Source organism: Cariama cristata, unplaced genomic scaffold (genome assembly GCF_000690535.1).
Source record: "Cariama cristata isolate BGI_N322 unplaced genomic scaffold, ASM69053v1 scaffold7098, whole genome shotgun sequence".
NCBI classification, from domain to species: domain Eukaryota; kingdom Metazoa; phylum Chordata; class Aves; order Cariamiformes; family Cariamidae; genus Cariama; species Cariama cristata.
The window spans coordinates 7045-25277 of NW_009629345.1; the positions used below are offsets into that span (position 1 = coordinate 7045).

The 18233-nt window shown below is 43.7% G+C and overlaps 1 protein-coding gene across 1 annotated transcript; it reads left to right on the forward strand.

Moving 5' to 3' along the window:
- The first annotated feature begins 249 nt into the window (after nt 1–249).
- Nucleotides 250–14393, forward strand: LOC104165474 (myeloperoxidase-like). Its single transcript, XM_009705118.1, has 13 exons — nt 250–256; nt 1901–1997; nt 2890–3065; nt 3703–3826; nt 5732–5861; nt 6492–6692; nt 6786–7101; nt 8261–8421; nt 8803–9055; nt 10493–10663; nt 11514–11751; nt 12281–12498; nt 14311–14393. The coding sequence occupies exons 1-13, from the start codon at nt 250–252 to the stop codon at nt 14391–14393; spliced, it is 2175 nt and encodes a 724-aa protein (XP_009703420.1).
- The last annotated feature ends 3840 nt before the right edge of the window (nt 14394–18233 follow it).

Here is an 18233-nt window from a genome sequence, read left to right on the forward strand (position 1 = left end):
GTGCCTTTATTCTTTTTCTCTTTTTAATGATTGTCAAAAAGGAGGTCAACATTTACTCAGAAGGAATGGAGAACTGTGCACCTTTCTGCTTAATCCCGGAAAGCAAACCAGCAGATATTTCCTCTTGGCTCCATCTGGTCCCAGTTTCTCCCTTTTTGGCCACACCCAGGTCAGACTTGGCCAATTTTTGTCCTGGTGCGGGTGCTATAAAGGATTGCCTTGTTTCCCAGTCCTACCAGCTCTGCAGAGATGGCAGGTAAGATCAGTGCTTTTTCATTTTATATCTGTATTTGACTGATTTGATATTTCTGGTGCAGGTATTGGTGCATTCCATGGATGAGCCCAAGGAGATGAGGAGACAAAGTAGAGTGTTAGGAACTGGTGGTCCTTCATACTTCTCCCCCCATATATGAAATACATTTATTTTGAGAAGTAAGAAAAGACAGCTTTTCTGCCTTATATAGCAAGCCCTTGCAATATAGGATTGCAAGGAATAAGCAGATCTTCAATCCTTGTGAAGACTATTGAAGAATTTCCACAGATTTTAAATGTAAGATAACCCGCCCCACTGTGAGAAGTTAATTAGTTCTTCCAAATTTTGTCTGTCTTTCTGTTCTAAACAGTTAAAACCTTGACTAACTTACTTAAAATATATCTAACCTTTTGGCTAAAGATCTCCTTTCAGGGAAGGCACTGTGCTGCTGTATGTAACACTGATGAGAACAGATGAGACACATTTCTAGTGCTAATGTGAAAAAGGAATATAGACAAATTTCAGGGAGCATCAAGGAGACTAATAGAGGTTGTTGAAGGCTGGAGGAATGGTGCTAGATGTAGTGGCAGAGAGGGATGTCTGGGGTTTGTCCTCCTTTACATGAGACACCTGAGAAGGACTCTTCCAAAAGACAGGACACCAGGATCCTGCCTTCTTCCAATACACCTTCCCAATGGTCTCCATCACTGAAGCTGGGACTGTACTTGTACTTGGCTGCCTCCTTCTTGGCAGTTACTCAGCCCAGTTCACTGAATGTCCCACACCACAGGGATGCCCCTGTGTCCTGCCAACACCTACAGCTACAGCCCTCGCCAGCCAGAGTCCTACTTACAGATCTGGTCAGAGGGATGCTGTATTTTTTTTTCCTGGATCCTGAAAGAAATATTCAAACCAAACCTGTCAATCTCTTCTGATGCTTCAGTGAAGAACCGCTCATTCAGAAGATTTATGTTGCATTTCTCCCTAGGCACAAACGCAAGAATTACTCTCTTAGGATCCATCATCACCCTCTGCTTAGTTGGGGCAAAAAACTCCTCATTAAATAGTAAGTTTCTGTTTCTCCTTCAGCTGCTACTGTGCTTGAAAGGGTGTGAGTCAAAACTCAGACTGTTTCTAGTCAGATACAGCTCCAATAGAAATTTGACGTATGATGTAGATTGACCGACTAACAATGAAGTCAATACCTAAGAAAGCTGTCTAAGGAAATTGCATATTTAACCAACAGGTCTTCCAAGCACATGATCATTATTTTATGACAGGGAAACTGGGTCAGAGATCATATATTTGGCTGCTTCTATGCATTTCCCTTCTCACAGGGAAGAATAGCTTCAAAAACAAGTGTGAAAAATAACTCCCTAAAAGCCTCCCAAAGCCACCACGGCAAATTCTGTGAGATGGATAATAAGCTACTACTTTACAGTCACTTCTTGTCCTGTGACTTATAGGACCTCAGCAATGGGATGAAGCAGATGAGCAAGAGAAGCCCAGATAAAGGTGTCCAGGTACACAGTGGGAACTGTGTCTAAGGCAAATCAGTGCATGTCAGCACCTAGCAATGGGGTGGGAAGTTTAGCTCCTGGACACATTACAAAGCATCCTTATTTTCTGTTTTTTCTTCTTTTTTAGTACAGGACTCAGAGATGCTATCAGACTCATCTCTTCTGAGCAGCATTAATGAAGCCAGGCAGCTGGTAGACACAGCATATTTAGACGCCCGAAAAAGGTGAGCCCTTTTTGCATGAGGGCCCCAACATTATAAGGAAATAAGAGAAAATACATGTGTGTTTCTTCTGTTTTCCAAGGTATATTTATTATGGAGATGCCTTTGTTCAAGAACTCTCCCTGTCATGGTTGGGGAGATCCTTTTGCCCAATTTGGAGGAATTCTAGTGTCCCATCTCAGCCCCACGGCCCCTCTTCATCAGCCACAGCTATTTCTTCCTCACCCATGGGCACCTCTCACTAGTCCATAGTGACTAGGACTTTGAGTCCTCTCCTGGCTGCTGAAGTTCTTCTGCCCTTCTCCAGAAGGACCACAGCTACACAGATGAGCACCCTGTCACAAATAAGTCTCAGTGGAAGTCAAACCCCACGTATCACTCTGTGTATTGCCCCAAAATCCCTTCCAACCCAAACCATTCTATGATTCTATGACAAAAAGTTTGTTCCAGGCAGCAGGATGCTTTGGGGAGGAGTCCTTCTCCATATACCCTACAGAAGGTTTTTCATTGTGTAAGAAAGAGCCACGGGACTGGGAAGAGACACAACAGGACCAAGGTTGTCTTTCTGCTCACAGAATATATCTTATGACATACTTAATGTAAAATTTTATCCAGTGGAAAACTCTGTTTTCCACTGACCTAGCTTTTCACATGATATAACAACATTTGTTGTGACAAGGACATAATGTAAACTTGAAGTAGGGGATCACAATGATTTGTTTGTCAAAAATCTGTCTGACATGATGTGGAAAGCTGATGAGCAGCCAGCTTGTGGTAGGGAAGCAGAGCTTGCCTGGGACCCAGTATTGCTGTAATGTCTAAGTACACCCAGCCTAGCATGACAGAGGAGGTCTGATTTCAGAGAAAGCGCTTCATGGGACTCTTTTATGTTCAGCTTAAAGAGAAAACTAGAGGAAAAGCTTGCCAACCCAATGGATTTCCTGAAGCACTTAAAGGACCCAGTAGGAAGAACCAGATCTGCAGTCCGTGCTGCTGATTACTTGGAAACTACTTTGAAACTCCTCAAAATAAAGCTGCATCTCTCTAGGAAATGGAGATTCAATGTTACAGGTAATGTGGTTTAGACCAAAACGTCTTACAAACAGCTAAGAACAGAAAATCTACTGCAACAGTAGTGTCAGAAAGCAACTCTGCCACCATCCAAATAACTGGTGATAAAACCCTTCCCCACAACAGCCCCAGGCGAATAGACTTTAAGCATGCTCAGAGACAGACCAGACCACCTGGTGTTTTATTCATCATCTTTGGCAGTGCTTGTCTCATATCTTTGATGATAAAACCAGCTTAACAATAAGTGTGATAAACCTGGGGTGAAACGCACTGAATACCAGGATACTCTGACTGCTGAGAACAGAAGCCCATCTTCCACTTATGGTCTTCACACCCACCTGTGCAATTTGTACCACTTTGCATGCTCATAATTTTGTTCCCAGTCTAGGGTAAAATGTTGCTGGTGATGATGCTCCCTGTATTCCCTTGGAAAGTTGTTGCATGCCAACCCAGTTTCCATAGTCCAGAGGTGAGACCTGATTCACAAAAGGGTTTAGGTACCAAATTAACAATTCAAATCCAGATGTTATATACCCACAGCTCTGACTCAGCTGACTCAAACATTGACCAAGAATACCAAGAAGCTAAAATAAAAATGAGTAAGAGCAGATGTTATTTTGCATGGTTTCTCTTGCAGACCTACTAAACAGAAAACAGAAGGAAGTGATTTTCAAAGAAACTGGCTGTGACTATCAGATTCGTTCCATTAAATGCCCAAAGCATGACATTTACCGGACCATTACTGGGGAGTGCAACAACAGGTATGATTTGTGTGTGGACAAGGAAAGTCTCAAGTCTGTACTTTGACCCATGATAGGTGGCTTAAGGTCATTTGTGTAAGTACCTTTCGACAGGGCAAGAAGAGTGAAATGCTCGTTTTACTGGTGCCTATAACAGATGTTTCATTTCTGCCTATGCCTGGCAGAAAAATGATGTCATTTATTGAAAAATTCAGATTTGAGCTCATTACCCTCCATGTGCTACGTTAGATGAAAGAAGGGACTTCTTGGGGTGGTGGGAGGTGAAAAGTTGAAGAAAGCAGATTTTGGGGCTGTGACAGCCAGCCTCTCACTCAGCTTGAGGCTCCAGGAAATCACTCCTCCACTCTTCTGTATCATGGATAACACTAATTTCCCCTGGCTGGTTCATATGAAAATATTCAGCTATCAACATATCTATGTGGCTACTGTTGTGGTGCGTAAGGATGCGAAGCAAATAAGACATGAATTCTTGGCTCTTCTAGTGTCGTGTATTTTGTATCCTTAATCTGGAAAAATGAGTTCTTCAGCTTTTTGCACATAGCTTCCCTCCCGGTTCAAACCTGGGATCATACATTTATTTCCTTGTTAGCTCTTTTTTTGACCAGAAGAGGGCAAAATTTCCAACCTAATACCTGGAAGTCAAGGCTCACTGTCCTGTTCTGCCATAGATTTGCTGCCTAGTATGCTAACTCCAGCCCTAAAATCTGAGTGGGACTTGCATTTGATGTGCATCTGGCACGAAACAGATCTGTCCGATGTGAAGACATAGCACAACTCCGTATTACACATGCAGGGAGCTCACACTCACGGTGCTGGTGTTACAGTCAGTCTGTACCTTTACTCACAGACCCCAGAGCCTTCAGCTCCCCAAGGACAGCAGTGTCCATGCTGATTTTTAGGCTCAAGCTAGTTGTCCTTGGGCTTGCTAACCTAGTGGGCTGCCAGAGAGATAACGAGGCACTTGGAATTGAAGGGACTCAGTGATATGTTAACATTTTTCCAAGAATCTTGCTTGGCTTGAGACGCACACCATGAGATAGCACTTGAATATTTTGCAAAAATCTGCCTGCAAGGACAGTAATAGCAATCAAAACAAGAGTCGTGGTGGTACTGGGTTCTTAAGATTTGATGGAATTGCTTCAGCTATGGTGTGGCAATTGTTCTAGCGCATGCTCTTATTTCACAGTACACTGCTGGAAATTCTGGGTATGCCACTCTTTTTTCAGTATAGGCAGACATTGCCCAGGTTTTGTGGATTTAACAGCTTAAACACAGAAAACTGCTGTGCACCAGCTGATATTCAGTAACTGGTTCCCCCCAAATAACCTGTGTTTCTATGTCCTTAGGGCCACAGGTCATTGGATCAATCAGTATTATTGTTCTTCTGAGCAAGTGTTGCTGAGTTTATCGATTCAAATTCTTCTGAGCAGTATGAGGTGATATAACAAGTGGCCACAGCTGCAGATTGTATTTTGAGAGGTTCTGTGTTGGACATGGGGAAAAAACCTTCTGAAAGGGTAGCCTTGGCACATGTTCCCACAGAGGTGGAGGATCTTCATCCTTGGAACGTTCCAACACTCAGCTGGACAAAGGCATGGTCACTCTGATCATTGGTGATGGCCCTCCTGTAAGACTGATTTTGTGTGGAGCAGCAGTGGAGACAGAGGTGCTACAGAGATTTAAATGCCAAATAAAATTAATATAGTGGCATAAGGAATCTTTTCCTAATGTCAAAAAAGTTCATTTTTCTCTGCATTATTAATCTTGGTTACCTGCTTCTCAGCGTTTTCTGGCTGTCACCTATGTTACCAGAGTAATCAGACGTGGTGCAAAACCTAAGTCTCTACAAGCCTGTTCATTTCTGAAATAATACCAATGTTTGCTTTTCTTCTTGTGATGCTCCAGAAAGCATTCTCATCTGGGATCCTCAAACCGTGCATTTGCTCGCTGGCTCCCAGCAGTTTATGAAGATGGAATGTCTGTTCCCAGAGGAGCAAGTGAAGGAAAGCTGTACAATGGATTTCCACTCCCACTGGTGAGAACTGTTACTCTTGTCCAGATTACAGTAGTGGACACTGCCCTCACTGCATGCATCAGAAATTAAAAAGTGGCAACATCTAGACCATAAATTGTTGATCCTTTCCTGTGATCTCAGGTGTTAATTTGAGGCTTGTTTTCTACAAATGAACTATGGCTTGGGGTGATATATTTTTGTTGAAGACAGACATGAGCAAAAAGGCTGTGAATACTTCACTAAGCAAAGCATGGACAACGTAACATTTTCAGAAGTGTGCATCCCAAGGTTTGATGCAGACAGCATCACAGTATGCTCAGATACACCAGGATATTTATACAAACCACAAGGCTTGGGTGTTCCTCAGTCATCTTCTTGACTTTCTGGGTGTGTGCATATACATCAGTTTCGGCCATAAAAGGCTTTCTATGAAGCTGGGCTCGGCTGAACGACTGTGGAGTCAAGAGGGTGCTACTTATCTCATCTGTTTTGATAAAGGGGGGGTATGGCATGGGTCTGTTTAATGTCATGATTAACTCTTATGAGCTTATCTAAGATCATCTTATGCATGATCTCACAGTGGGTGTTATACTGAGAGGTAAATTCACTGCAGCAGTCAGTCATACACATTTTCATTTTGATATTCTGCAGGTTAGAAAAGTGTCAAATGAAATTGCTTGCACAACCAATGAGAACATCACTGAAGATCAAGAGCTCTCTCTTGTCTTCATGCACTGGGGCCAGTGGGTCAACCACGACATAGACTTAACACCTGCCAGTGGTGCAGGAGTGAGCCTGGAGCTTCCCTGTGAAACCGATTGTGCCTTCAAGTCCCCTTGCTTCCCAATTAAGGTACCCTGACTTTTATTCCATCCCATGCTATCCTAAGATAGTAAAAATAAACCCACATGAGTTTCTGAGGCATCACTTGTTTGTTTGCTTTAGTTTCCCCCGGATGACCCACGGATGCTGAGGTCAAACTCCTGCATGCCGTTCATCCAGTCAGCATCCGTATGCAATCCCAGGACGTTTACTCGTGAGCAGATCAATGCCGTCAGTTCCTTCATCGATGCCAGCACAGTGTATGGCAGTGAAGACTCTGTGGCAAAGAGTATTAGAAATCAGACAAACCAGCTGGGGTTGATGGCTGTGAACCAGAATTTTACCGATGCCGGGCTGGAATTATTACCCTTTGAGAACAAAACGAAAAGTATTTGTGTTCTCACCAATGAGAGCATGAACATCCCCTGTTTTAAAGCAGGTAAGGTGCATCTGTGGAGTAGTTTCCAGTAGCCCATAAAGTCAAAAAGGATCACTATGGTCAGGTGTCTGATGTCTCTTTATATTTGTATGAGGTGCTGCCAGACATGATTGTGTAAGGTGAAAGACAGGGGACTATTCTCCAAATTAAAAAAGAGTAATAATTGAACAATAATTGTTTAATGAAACAAAAATTATTTTGTTTTAATTTCCCAAAAGAGTTACAGCAAATCATCCTCCCTCAAAAAAGTCTTTTCAAAGGTAGGAGAAATTTTCAATAGAATAACCACCAGTGTTTAAAATTTCTCAGTGATTTTTTTCCCCCCTTCTGCCTAGAATTCACCATTCAATTTTCAATTCAATCAATATTAACAATTAAATGCTCTTAATCAATTTAGTTAACTCTCCCTGGTACCACATTCTAAATTTTTAATATTTTAAATATCCTAGCCTACATCAGAAAAGTCTAGAAGTTTGTCTGAAATTTGAACAAACTGATGACTCAAAACACAGAACTTATTAAAACGGGAAATGATCCATCATAGACACAACATTTAAAAACATATTATAAATGTGAATCTTGCAAAGTCAATCACAAAATAGAGAGTATTCCAATGGCACACTATTTTCTCATTCCCTGCACACGAGAAGAGATCCTTGCTGAGGGAGGAGGTACTCAGCGCTTCTTCCATGAGCTGTCAGAGGGTCCCCTCCAGTTTTCTCTCAGCATCTCTGCTGAAGGCACAATCACAGACCTCTCAGAGGTATTTACAACTTGGGTGAACTGAGACAAATTTTCAAAACCAAACATTCACAGCACTGGTATAAAAGAAGGTTGTATCCTTGAGGTACAAAAGGAAGGCAGACACAAGATTTTTCACAAAACAAGACATTTACAGCTGCTTTATGGTCACCTGCAATACAGTTTAAATTGCCCAAAGCCTCTTCTCCAATGGTTTTAGCTAAATGGTTTGGACAGAGAATGTTTTGTCTGTGCTGGAAAGAAATATCTGTGTGAATGATGACTGCTAGGAAGTTTAACCATGAGTATTACTGCCAATAACACTGACTATTAGTTGTTACTCATCTGTCCTAACACAAAAACCTGCTGCTGAAATAAAAAGCAATTTACAAAATTCTTAAAATATTTTCATTTATAGGTGACAAACGGGTAACTGAAAACCTGGGACTTTCTGCACTACACACTGTCTTTCTACGAGAACACAACCACCTGGTTACAGAGCTGAGGAAATTAAATCCTCACTGGGATGGAGAAAAGCTTTACCAAGAGAGTCGAAAGATTGTAGTTGCCATAAACCAGGTACTGATCACTTCTCCCTGTTTAACATCTGCATGCTTAGGAACAGTTTCTCCCTCAGGAAAAGGAGGAAAACCATGTTTTGCAAATCTAGTGGAGTTATTTGTGGGAGTCAAAAACTGTGAATAAGGATAGTCCATCTGAGACAGCATGGATATCCAGGGCTTTTTTATCAATTATTTTACCAATTTATCAATTATTTATTATATTAAACAATTGTAATATATGATATGAAACTGATGCCATTGCTACAGCTCTTTTTTTCTGAAGATCTTAATGAACTCTGCTACTGGACGGAGAGTCCATGTTCATGCTCTGCACTTGACTTTGATGACATTTCTGCTACAGCTGCTGACAACTTGCTCTGCTTTGGTGCTTTTTCAGATAATAACATACAGAGATTACCTCCCACTTCTGCTTGCAGAGGAGACCAGCAAGTGGATTCCTTTGTACAGTGGCTACAATGAGAATGTGGATCCTACAGTCTCAAATGTTTTTTCCCTGGCTTTCCGATTTGGTCATACATCAGTACAGCCTTTTGTATCTCGTTTGGATGACAGTTTTCAGCCTTTGGGTTCATTGTCCCATGTCCCTCTTCATTTGACCTTTTGCGCTACTTGGAGAATTATAATGGAAGGTAAGAACATGGGACAACCAGCAGTTCTGGTCTGGTCCTGAAGAGACACTTAGGTGGAGGTCAACTGGCAAGACACATGAACCTAGATTTCAGAAATTGCTTTAGCTGCATTTATTTAGATGGCCTCACACAAATTTCAGTGCCATTCAGCTTGGAAGGTGCTCATGACATGTCTACTCAAGGGGCTGCAGACAAATCGGTGGTCTGCCAAATGTGGGGCAACAGGACAGTCCTCCAGAATTGTCACCAAACACAGCCAAACACTGGTTCTGCATTGTACCCAGGTGAAGAAGCCCTGCCAAAAATTACATGCTGTTGTACTCCAACCATTGAACATTATCAAGCACTAGCCTCCACAGAAGCAGCCACGTTGGAGCAGGATTTTGCATCAGAACATACAGTTCTGTAGCTTCTTTTGCACAGTTTCTCAGCTCAGCATTGTCTTCCTCAGTTCATTGCAAATAATTGCATTCATATTCTGAACATTTCAGTAAATAAACAGAATATGTAACAGATTAAACCTCCTTCTCAGGTTGCCGTACACCTCTCAGCTCAGCGAGACCGAACAGTGTGAGCATTGCACATTCACTCAAATAGTGCAACTGCTCATGCTGTTCCAGAAGGCATGAGACTCAGGGCGTCAAATGTCAGTCAACCAAAATTTAGGTCAATCTAAGCTGTTATATCCCCCTATAATTAGTAGGCATTGCCAGAGGATGATGCATCCAGTTTAACTGAGCTGAAACAGCGTAATTGCTTCCTAGTGGTGGCCTTCTCTATTCATGACTCTAAAGGGAGTTGTGGGATCCTGCTCTTATACAGCTGATATCTGCAGACATGCATCTTTCCAAGGAAGACAAATGCCTTTTCCAAAATGAGCTGCCTAACTAATTATGGAAAACTTACTAACATGCACACGTGCAGCCAATTTTCCTGTGTTTTACTAATACTGTCTTCTTAATGGCTATGCAAAAGATACAGACAAACAAACAGAAATTGATTCTATCATTGCATTTAATGTTTTAGTACATATTTGTCAATTAAGCTAATTATAAACAAAATAAATTGAAAAACCTAAACCTTGGACAGAACCCCATGTATCAGTACATGCTGGGGACTGGCAAACTATAGAGCTGTTCTGCAGAAAGGGGCTTGTAGGTCTTGGTGGACAACTGGATTTAGGGCTGTGGAAGGGAAGGCTGAGGGATGGGGAGGAGTGGGGAATCTAATTACTAAAGGGAGGCCTCATCTACTAGCATATGCAGATATGTGCATATGCACTAGCATATGTTGAAATGGAGGTATGAAGCTAGGTAAACTCCATACAGCTCAGAATAGAAAAGACCTCTAATGCAGCACTGTTTCAGCTACACAAAAGGGACCATCAAAGCTGCAATTTGGTACAAAAAGTCTTTTCTTGATTTGCAATGAATGCAGGTGGCATTGACCCACTGATACGGGGCATGGTAGTTGATCATGCAAAACTGATGAAACAGAATCAACTGCTTGTTGAGGAACTCCAGAATCACCTTTTTGAACAGACAGAGATAATGGGTCTGGATCTAGCAGCCCTGAACATGCAACGGGGAAGAGATCATGGCCTTCCAGGTGAGGAGGCAACAAACCCACATGTCCTGTGAACAATATGCTTTTTTTCTTCTGCTGTTTATAGCAGTTCCATGAATGTACCAAGCTTTTTCCATACCCATGGGAAGAAACAGTACCTTGATTTGAGGGCGAAGGATGGATAGACAGTCAAGCTCAGGGCAGAAAAGTTCTCTGTATTATAAAGATCTTTTTCTGGGGGATTTAAGACAAGGACAAAAGGCTTGGAAATCAAAGATGGTAGTTGGAATAATGTAATAAAGAGGGGTAGAAACAACGGTGTATTGTGAAGAGAGAGCATGTAGGGTACAGAAGGTACAGATGCAAGGAACCAAGTTCAGCTTTCATGTGGGCTAGACAGACCATCTGTGCTTTGTTTTTTGCGCATCAATTTTGTGTCTTCAGACAATCCAGAGCTTGGAGCAGAAGTGACTTGCACCCACAGGTATGATTACCCCCAGGCACTGGAGAAGAATGGGTGCTGTTAGGTTAAGCACAATCAAATGTTGCTCTTTTCTAGGACTTTGATCCTAGAAATTTTGCTTCCCAAAACTGCAAGGTCTGGTGCATTCACCCTCACCACTACGTAGCTCTAGCCAACAGGAGGCAATGAACCTGTAAGTCACATGCAAAGACAACCCACATTGTTAGTTTTGTGTGCACATACAAAAAAGATCTTTGAAAACATGGCATTTGTGTTGTGACTGTCTAGACAATAATGTCTTCCAGATCCTTTAATGTCCTGAGAAGAAGCAGACATTTCTCACGGGTCAAGGGGTGTGTTTAGCTCATGAGCCTAGGCAGATGGTGGGCAGTCATGGGTCCCGATCAGCTGCTATTCCTGCTTTTGCAGGTTACAATGCCTGGAGGCACTTCTGTGGGCTTCCCCAGCCTCAAAGTGTAGATGAACTCTCTGAGGTGCTAGGCAATTCCAAACTGGCCAAGAAGTTCATGGAGTTGTATGGGACACCAGACAACATTGACCTCTGGATTGGAGCAATTGCAGAGCCCTTTGTTCCCCAAGGCAGAGTTGGACCCCTCCTGGCCTGCATCATTGGCACCCAGTTCAGGAACCTGCGTGATGGAGACAGGTAGGTAGCTCTGAGAGCAAATCTTCCCCATGGCATTTATTATTGGAAAAAAATGTCAACATTTCATGCAACACACTAATCCAGCCCATCTCCAACACACCAGTCAATGCTTCTAGCAAGGCTCACACCTTGATTTTAGACCAGCTGCCAAAGGACTGGTTTTTGCAGCCCATTTCTACAGACCCATGAGGTTGAGGAGCACCAGCTCCAGGTCATAAGTGATCTGCAGTAGTCTCTGCCTGAGGTGACGTTTGCTTTCAGGCTACAAAAAGGGAGAATCAGTCACTTCATCCCAGCAGCCTGGTGATGCTACATGGAAGAGGTAGGCTTTCTGCACTGGCAGATGAGTGGCAGAATCCAGACTTGACCACACTGGAGACATCTCTTTCCAAAGGGGTGTGCCTGCTGCCTGATGAATCAAGGTGGACCTGAACAAAGATTCACCTTGGTCAGATTCCCATCTTGGCAAGTAACTAGTACCAAACACCTTCAAGGACACTATAAGCTGCTTCTGAAAATATCATTGCAGATTCTGGTGGGAGAAACCGGGAGTCTTCACTCTGCAGCAGTTACATGCACTGAGAAAAACCTCACTGTCGACGGTGATCTGTGACAATACTCATATCAAAAAGATACCCAGGGATGTGTTCAAGGTCAACAGTTATCCTGAGAACTTCGTTGACTGCCATGAGATCGACACACTTGACCTCTCACCCTGGAAAGATGAGCCTGAGAGTGGCACTAAAGGTATGCAGTTGTCTGAGGTCTGTCAAAAATAATAAATGCCCTACAAGGTCAGACCCTTCTGTCCCTAAAGGAACAAAAGAATTAAGGTCATCACAGTGACTCTGCCCCCAAAAAGACCTTGACCATCCATTCAGCCTCACTGTCACCATCTAAAGCTGGGCCAGTGCTTAAGGTGAATGGCAGATGCTCTCTACTAACCCCTTCCTTTCCCAGAAGGGAAAGGAGAGGAGAAAAGGGAGAGAGACTTATGGGTTGGAAAGTTCAAACAAACTTTAAAAAAACAATAAAAATGAAACAGCGTATAAATAATATTAAAACTAGCAATACTAATAATAGAAATAGAAATACACAAACCCAATATTGCTCTTCCCGATGATGACCGTGGGATCGCGTGCTGCACTGCAGCAGCTTGCGGTGCTCACGTGGCATGGCTGGCACCCGAACATCCCAGAACTCGACTCCAGAGCAGGCGGGAAACTGGATTGAGGGGTGCATGGTCAGAGTCAGAGGCAGGAGAGCGAGCAGAGTCCCACCAGGATGCCAGCCATGAGGGAATGAGAGGGCTGACCACCGTAATCCCCGAGCTTTATACCAAGTATTCCCGTGAGTGGGATGGAATACTGCATTGGCCAGTCCTGGGTCACCTGTGTCCTCTGCAGCTTCCTGGGGGTGCGACCCCTCCTCCGCCTTCCTCCCATGAGGAGCCCAGCGGAGCCCAGGAGAGCCCGCAGGGAACAAGCACCCACCCGTGGGCCTTTCTGCATAACAATCTCGCTCCTGCCCCAGCAACAACTACAGACATTAACTGCCATCAGCTCTGACAGCAGGCGCTGCCTGAAACCTGTAGTCAGCTTCAGACAGTGCAGTTACTAAAAGACTTAACTGAAGGAAAAAAAAATCTACTGGAAGCAGAAATACTCCTGTATTTAGCCAAACCAGGACACCCACTTAGACACCACTGGAGGCAAAGGTGCTGTTAGCCTAATTTCCTTGCAATCTGTCACCTTCATCATCCCTTACTAAGCGTGCCTCTTCCTCTTCAACTAGATGGGAAATCCCTGAAAATCTAGTCTGTTCTGGTCCTTGTGAATGTGTCCTTCTCTAAATACCTTATTCCAGGACAACTGGAGTGTTACTTCACAGAAAGGGTGTCCATGAAGAAATCAATCAGAATTAGCCAACCTACTCCAAATTCTTACTCTTCTGTTCCAAGCCCCTGTTCTCCCTTTGTCTTCCCTACAACTTTAAAGCATTTAAAGGTATATCTGGAGTTTTGTTTTGACACTGTATGGCCTGACACACCAGTATTTTAATACATATAGTCAGAGATTATCATGTGCCACATCCTGAAAGACAGTAAGACAGTGTCTTCATATAAGAGATGTGGACACTAGCTGTATCCTCCGACTGATACGCTTTTGGCATGGGTTCTCCCAGTTGAAAATGATGTAGGGCAAACAGAGACTTGCAGAAGAGAGATATAACCTGATCAGAATGGACTGGATTGGATTTTTTCCTTCTGGCAACCGATTTCTAGAAGATGACAATACCTGGGGATCACCTACTCTGTCCTTCTGCAAGTTCCTGCATTAAGTTTGATTAACTGTATTTGAGAGAGACACTGTTGTTTAAGACATTTGCACTTGATGCAAAGGCTAGATTTTGGTGACTTCACCCCATTCTTTAGGAACTGAGTCCAGCTGATGCTTGTCCTCTCTCTAAACAATAGAGGCTTCCTGATTTCTTTTATTAACTTATTCTTATGGTCACTAAAATTTGCTGAGTCACTTCCTGTGGCTCTTTTATTACCAGGCTGGGAGGAAACAGAACTGTATTTGCATAACCCAGAGAGAGTGAAATACCAGGGTGATAAAAAGCAGCTGCTAAAAGTTTAACTTTTTCAAGTGCCAAGAAATTGCCCCAGAAACACTCATCCAAAGGGCTGTCTGATGTGTGGTCACCGGAGATACCTTTTGACAAGACTGGAAGCACTGCAGTGTCTCAGAGGTACACAAGTGACCTGGTATTCAGTTACCCGTTCACCAGAGACTGTTTCAAGCTATGGAGTCAAATAAAAATGTGGGGAGAAATACTGTGTCCAGGAAAGACTTTCTGCCTCTCAGTAGCTTTTTCTGCTTCATTGACAGTTTCTAATTCTGCTCATCAGAACGGTGTCAGAAATTCCTGACAGTGGCACTGAGTTGCTCTTTGGAAACTGCTGCCTGTACATCATACTCAGCTGACTGCTGTTGACTGAACTTCTGCACATGATTTCCCAGAGAGGAGCTCAAGACTATGTCTACTGTTTTATTTGCTGTACTGTGCTTTTTATATCATTCATTTGTAAAAGATTCCAGTAGTGTAAGTCTTTGGATGGAAGAGTAATGACATTTTATTGTCTGTTGCCCTAAAAAAAATGTTCAGAGGTGTGCAAGACTTGGTTAGGTGCTGGATGCTTTATGGCTCTCTAAAGGCACAATCAAGACAATTTTTTACTTCCCATCCCGAATGAGTGTCAGATCTGGAGGTTGGTGTGCTTGCATTTCAAAATCAAATTCCTTATCCTTTGTACCTGCTCAGAAATTAGCAAGTTCATGTAATCTTTATCAAAACTTTTCTTATCTCCTTCTTGTTTTGCACAAGAGCATAAACTGTTTAGGCTATTTCTAATTAGCAATGAGATTGCAGTCTTTGAAGACAGTGGAGAATGGCAGTTACATCTTAAAGCCTAGAGACATCTTTTATTTAAATCCTATAATGAATGTGTGCTTGGGTATGCTGGGCAGTAATAAAATCCATTGTATGCAATTATCTACATTTGGCATCAATTCTGGTATGTCAAATGTGTGTAAAACATTCTTTGGTTATGGTTCATAGCTAAACATATCTGTAGGGATTGATTCACGGACTCTGGCGCGGGTAAAACCAAAGACCTTTATTGTTTACAAGTTTGTGCTTATATAGATTCACTAGCTGTCCACGTGCTCTAGTTTGTTCATGGATTGGTTAACCCCTGTTGTCCATGCGCCCTAGTTTGTTCATGGATTGATTAACCCCTGCTGTCCACACGCTGCGGCTAAGCTTTTAATTGCTGCTGTTAATCAAGACACGCGTCTTCTAGTTTTGGTCTCACAGCTGTGCTTCAAAACATTTTTATCTTCAGCTCACTTTCTGCGCTTGCTTCATTACTTGCTTTCTCAGACTATTTCCTTCAAGGCTATGTTGTTCAAGGTCGCTCACAACACTCCCTGTGAATCCCACATGTATCAGCATAAAAAAGCAAACCATAAGCTGGCTGGTATGTAAACCACAAGAATTAGGGCTAAAAATTAATCATCTGGCTGGGATAATCACTCCAAAGACCCTATGAAGTCAATATATAGCAAACATGTAAAAATCACATTAAGTTTCCATCTCTCCCTGGCACAACTGGGAGGGAAGGAGGGGACTGGGGGCAAGAAGGTGGCAGCCTAAGGTAGAGTCATGAGCGAAGCTTGTGGGTGGAGCAGGTGCCTCTCTGATGAGGACTAATGAACGAGATGCTTGGTAAAATGCCATGGCTACAGCATCAGCATATGCTTTTTGCCATAGCGGGGGGATGTATGCTGGCAAGTCATGCACATCACAGCCCAGTGCTCTGTGCTGCCCACCCATGGCCCAGGGGACCTGCAGGAGACCCACCGGGCTGCCAGGGCCCCCAGTGAGCGATGGAGCTTGGGGACCGTGCTGCTCCATGACCCCTCAGTGCATGGGGAGTGGAGAAAGGTTGTGGTGACCCTGGGCAGAAGAAGGCAAGAAGTCATCCTTGGACACATAGAAGACAGGGCAAAACCAGGCAGTATTTAGAAATCAGGAGCTGCAGCTCCCACAGAGTATTTGAGTTGAAAAATATATATGTTGTGTTAAAATTCATGAGGTTATCAGGGCATGGCAAGGAAACCTGTTAAGCAACAGATTTCTGCTCTTTGCCTCTGGTTTCTGAGTCCCCAGGCATGTTCACCTTGCACTTTCAAGATCTGCCCAACCACTGAAAGCAAAATCTTGCTTTGCTTAAAAGGAAGGCTAAGAAAAACGAAGAAACCACCAACACCTGCAGACATATGCAAGGCCTTTAATTCTCCTCTCCCAAAGGCTCTCTGCCTTAGCTTTCCCTTCTCATGGCAGAGGTACCTCACAAGTCCTCCCCATGGCAACAGGTAGGAGACAGTGCCTTCTTCTGAGTGTGTTTCCAGGAGAATGTGGCAGCCCCCAAACGCCAAGACAGCCACTTTCCCAGGCAGGATAGTCACAGGCTTAGGATAAATGCCTCCACCTTGTTGGTTTAGAATAGGAAAAGGTGATTATAAGCATGCAGTGATGATCACGGGAAGGGTCCAGCTCTGCCTGGGGTCCAGCTGGAAAGGGGTTCTCAAGGTTACGATTACAAGGAAATGTCCAGCTACCCACTGTGCTTCTGTCTATGCAGGTGGCACAGCTCTGTGGGAGGAACATGGCAATAGTTTCATCATCTCCACTTAGAAGGTTTTTGTCCTCTGTGGACTTTTTGCCTGTCTCTGGTACATCAGGGTTGCGATCCATGGTTGCCTCTGCTGCCAGACCTTCTTGTAGTTGCCATGCCCTCCCCCTCAGCTGCTACACACACAGCTGGAGCTGGAAGATAGGATCACTAATGGAAAGCCCTGTTCGTCATTCCTGATATTGCCTGATAGGTGGTGAGCATGGAGTTACGGACTTGCTCAGTGAGCTTGGGAACATCGTCTGGGCCCAGTCTGAGACTCTCCACTTCTGGCAGGATCTGGATGATGATTTTTCCTGGAAGAGTGAGAGAGGAGGGTCATAGAGGGGGAAGAAAATACCTGAGTGATGTAGAAGAGCAAGAGAAGATATAGCAGAGGGATTGGTGCAAACCAAGGAACAAGACAGAAACTAAGGGAAATGCCGTCTTCCACACACCAACGGTGGTGTAGCAACACAGTCATGTCCCAGATGCCCATAGCAAAAACCCAAACTAGGCTTTTCCCATCCACAGAGAGAAAAAAACCCCACAAAACCAGAAACAGGTTAATCTCTCCCCAAACATATCCAAGACAATGATTCATATAGAGTAAGTTTTCACAGTGGAAAGGCCTCGGGGTCTGTCTAGATCAGAGCAAAGAGAATGAGATGTCTGTAATACAACACATCCAAACTGACCATGCTCTAATCTATGGATACCAAATTCAGCAGAGTCCCTCCTTCCAGAAACATGCTTTGGGATGAGAGATACTGCATCCAGCACTCCCTGTTTGGTCAAGGTGTGTCATACTCTTCTTGAGAAGTGCCTAAGCCATGGACTGGTGTCCTGGTTTGGCTGAAAGAGAACTATTTTCTGCTTTCAGTAGATTATTCTCTTTTCTTCAGTTAAGTTTTCTTACTAACTGCCCTGTCTGGATCTGACTACAGGCTCCAGGCAGTGTCTGCTTTCAGAGTTGATGGCAGTTAATGTCTGTAGTTGTCGCTGGGGCAGGAGTGGGATTGTTATGCAGAAAGGCCCATGGGTGGGTGCTTGTTCCCTGCGGGCTCTCTTGGGCTCCGCTGGGCTCCTCGTGGGAGGAAGGCGGAGGAGGGGTCTCACCCTCAGGAAGCTGCAGAGGGCACAGGTGACTCAGTGCCGACCAATGCCGTATTCCATCCCACCCACATGAATACTCGGGGTATAAAAGCTCGGGGATCACGAGGGTCAGCCCTCTCTCTTT

Bases quoted from the DNA above. Each gene is read 5' to 3' on its own strand.
- LOC104165474 (XM_009705118.1), top strand. The intron at 5,862-6,491 runs GTGAGAACTGTT...GATATTCTGCAG, and splicing joins ATGGATTTCCACTCCCACTG to GTTAGAAAAGTGTCAAATGA. The intron at 7,102-8,260 runs GTAAGGTGCATC...TTTCATTTATAG, and splicing joins CATCCCCTGTTTTAAAGCAG to GTGACAAACGGGTAACTGAA.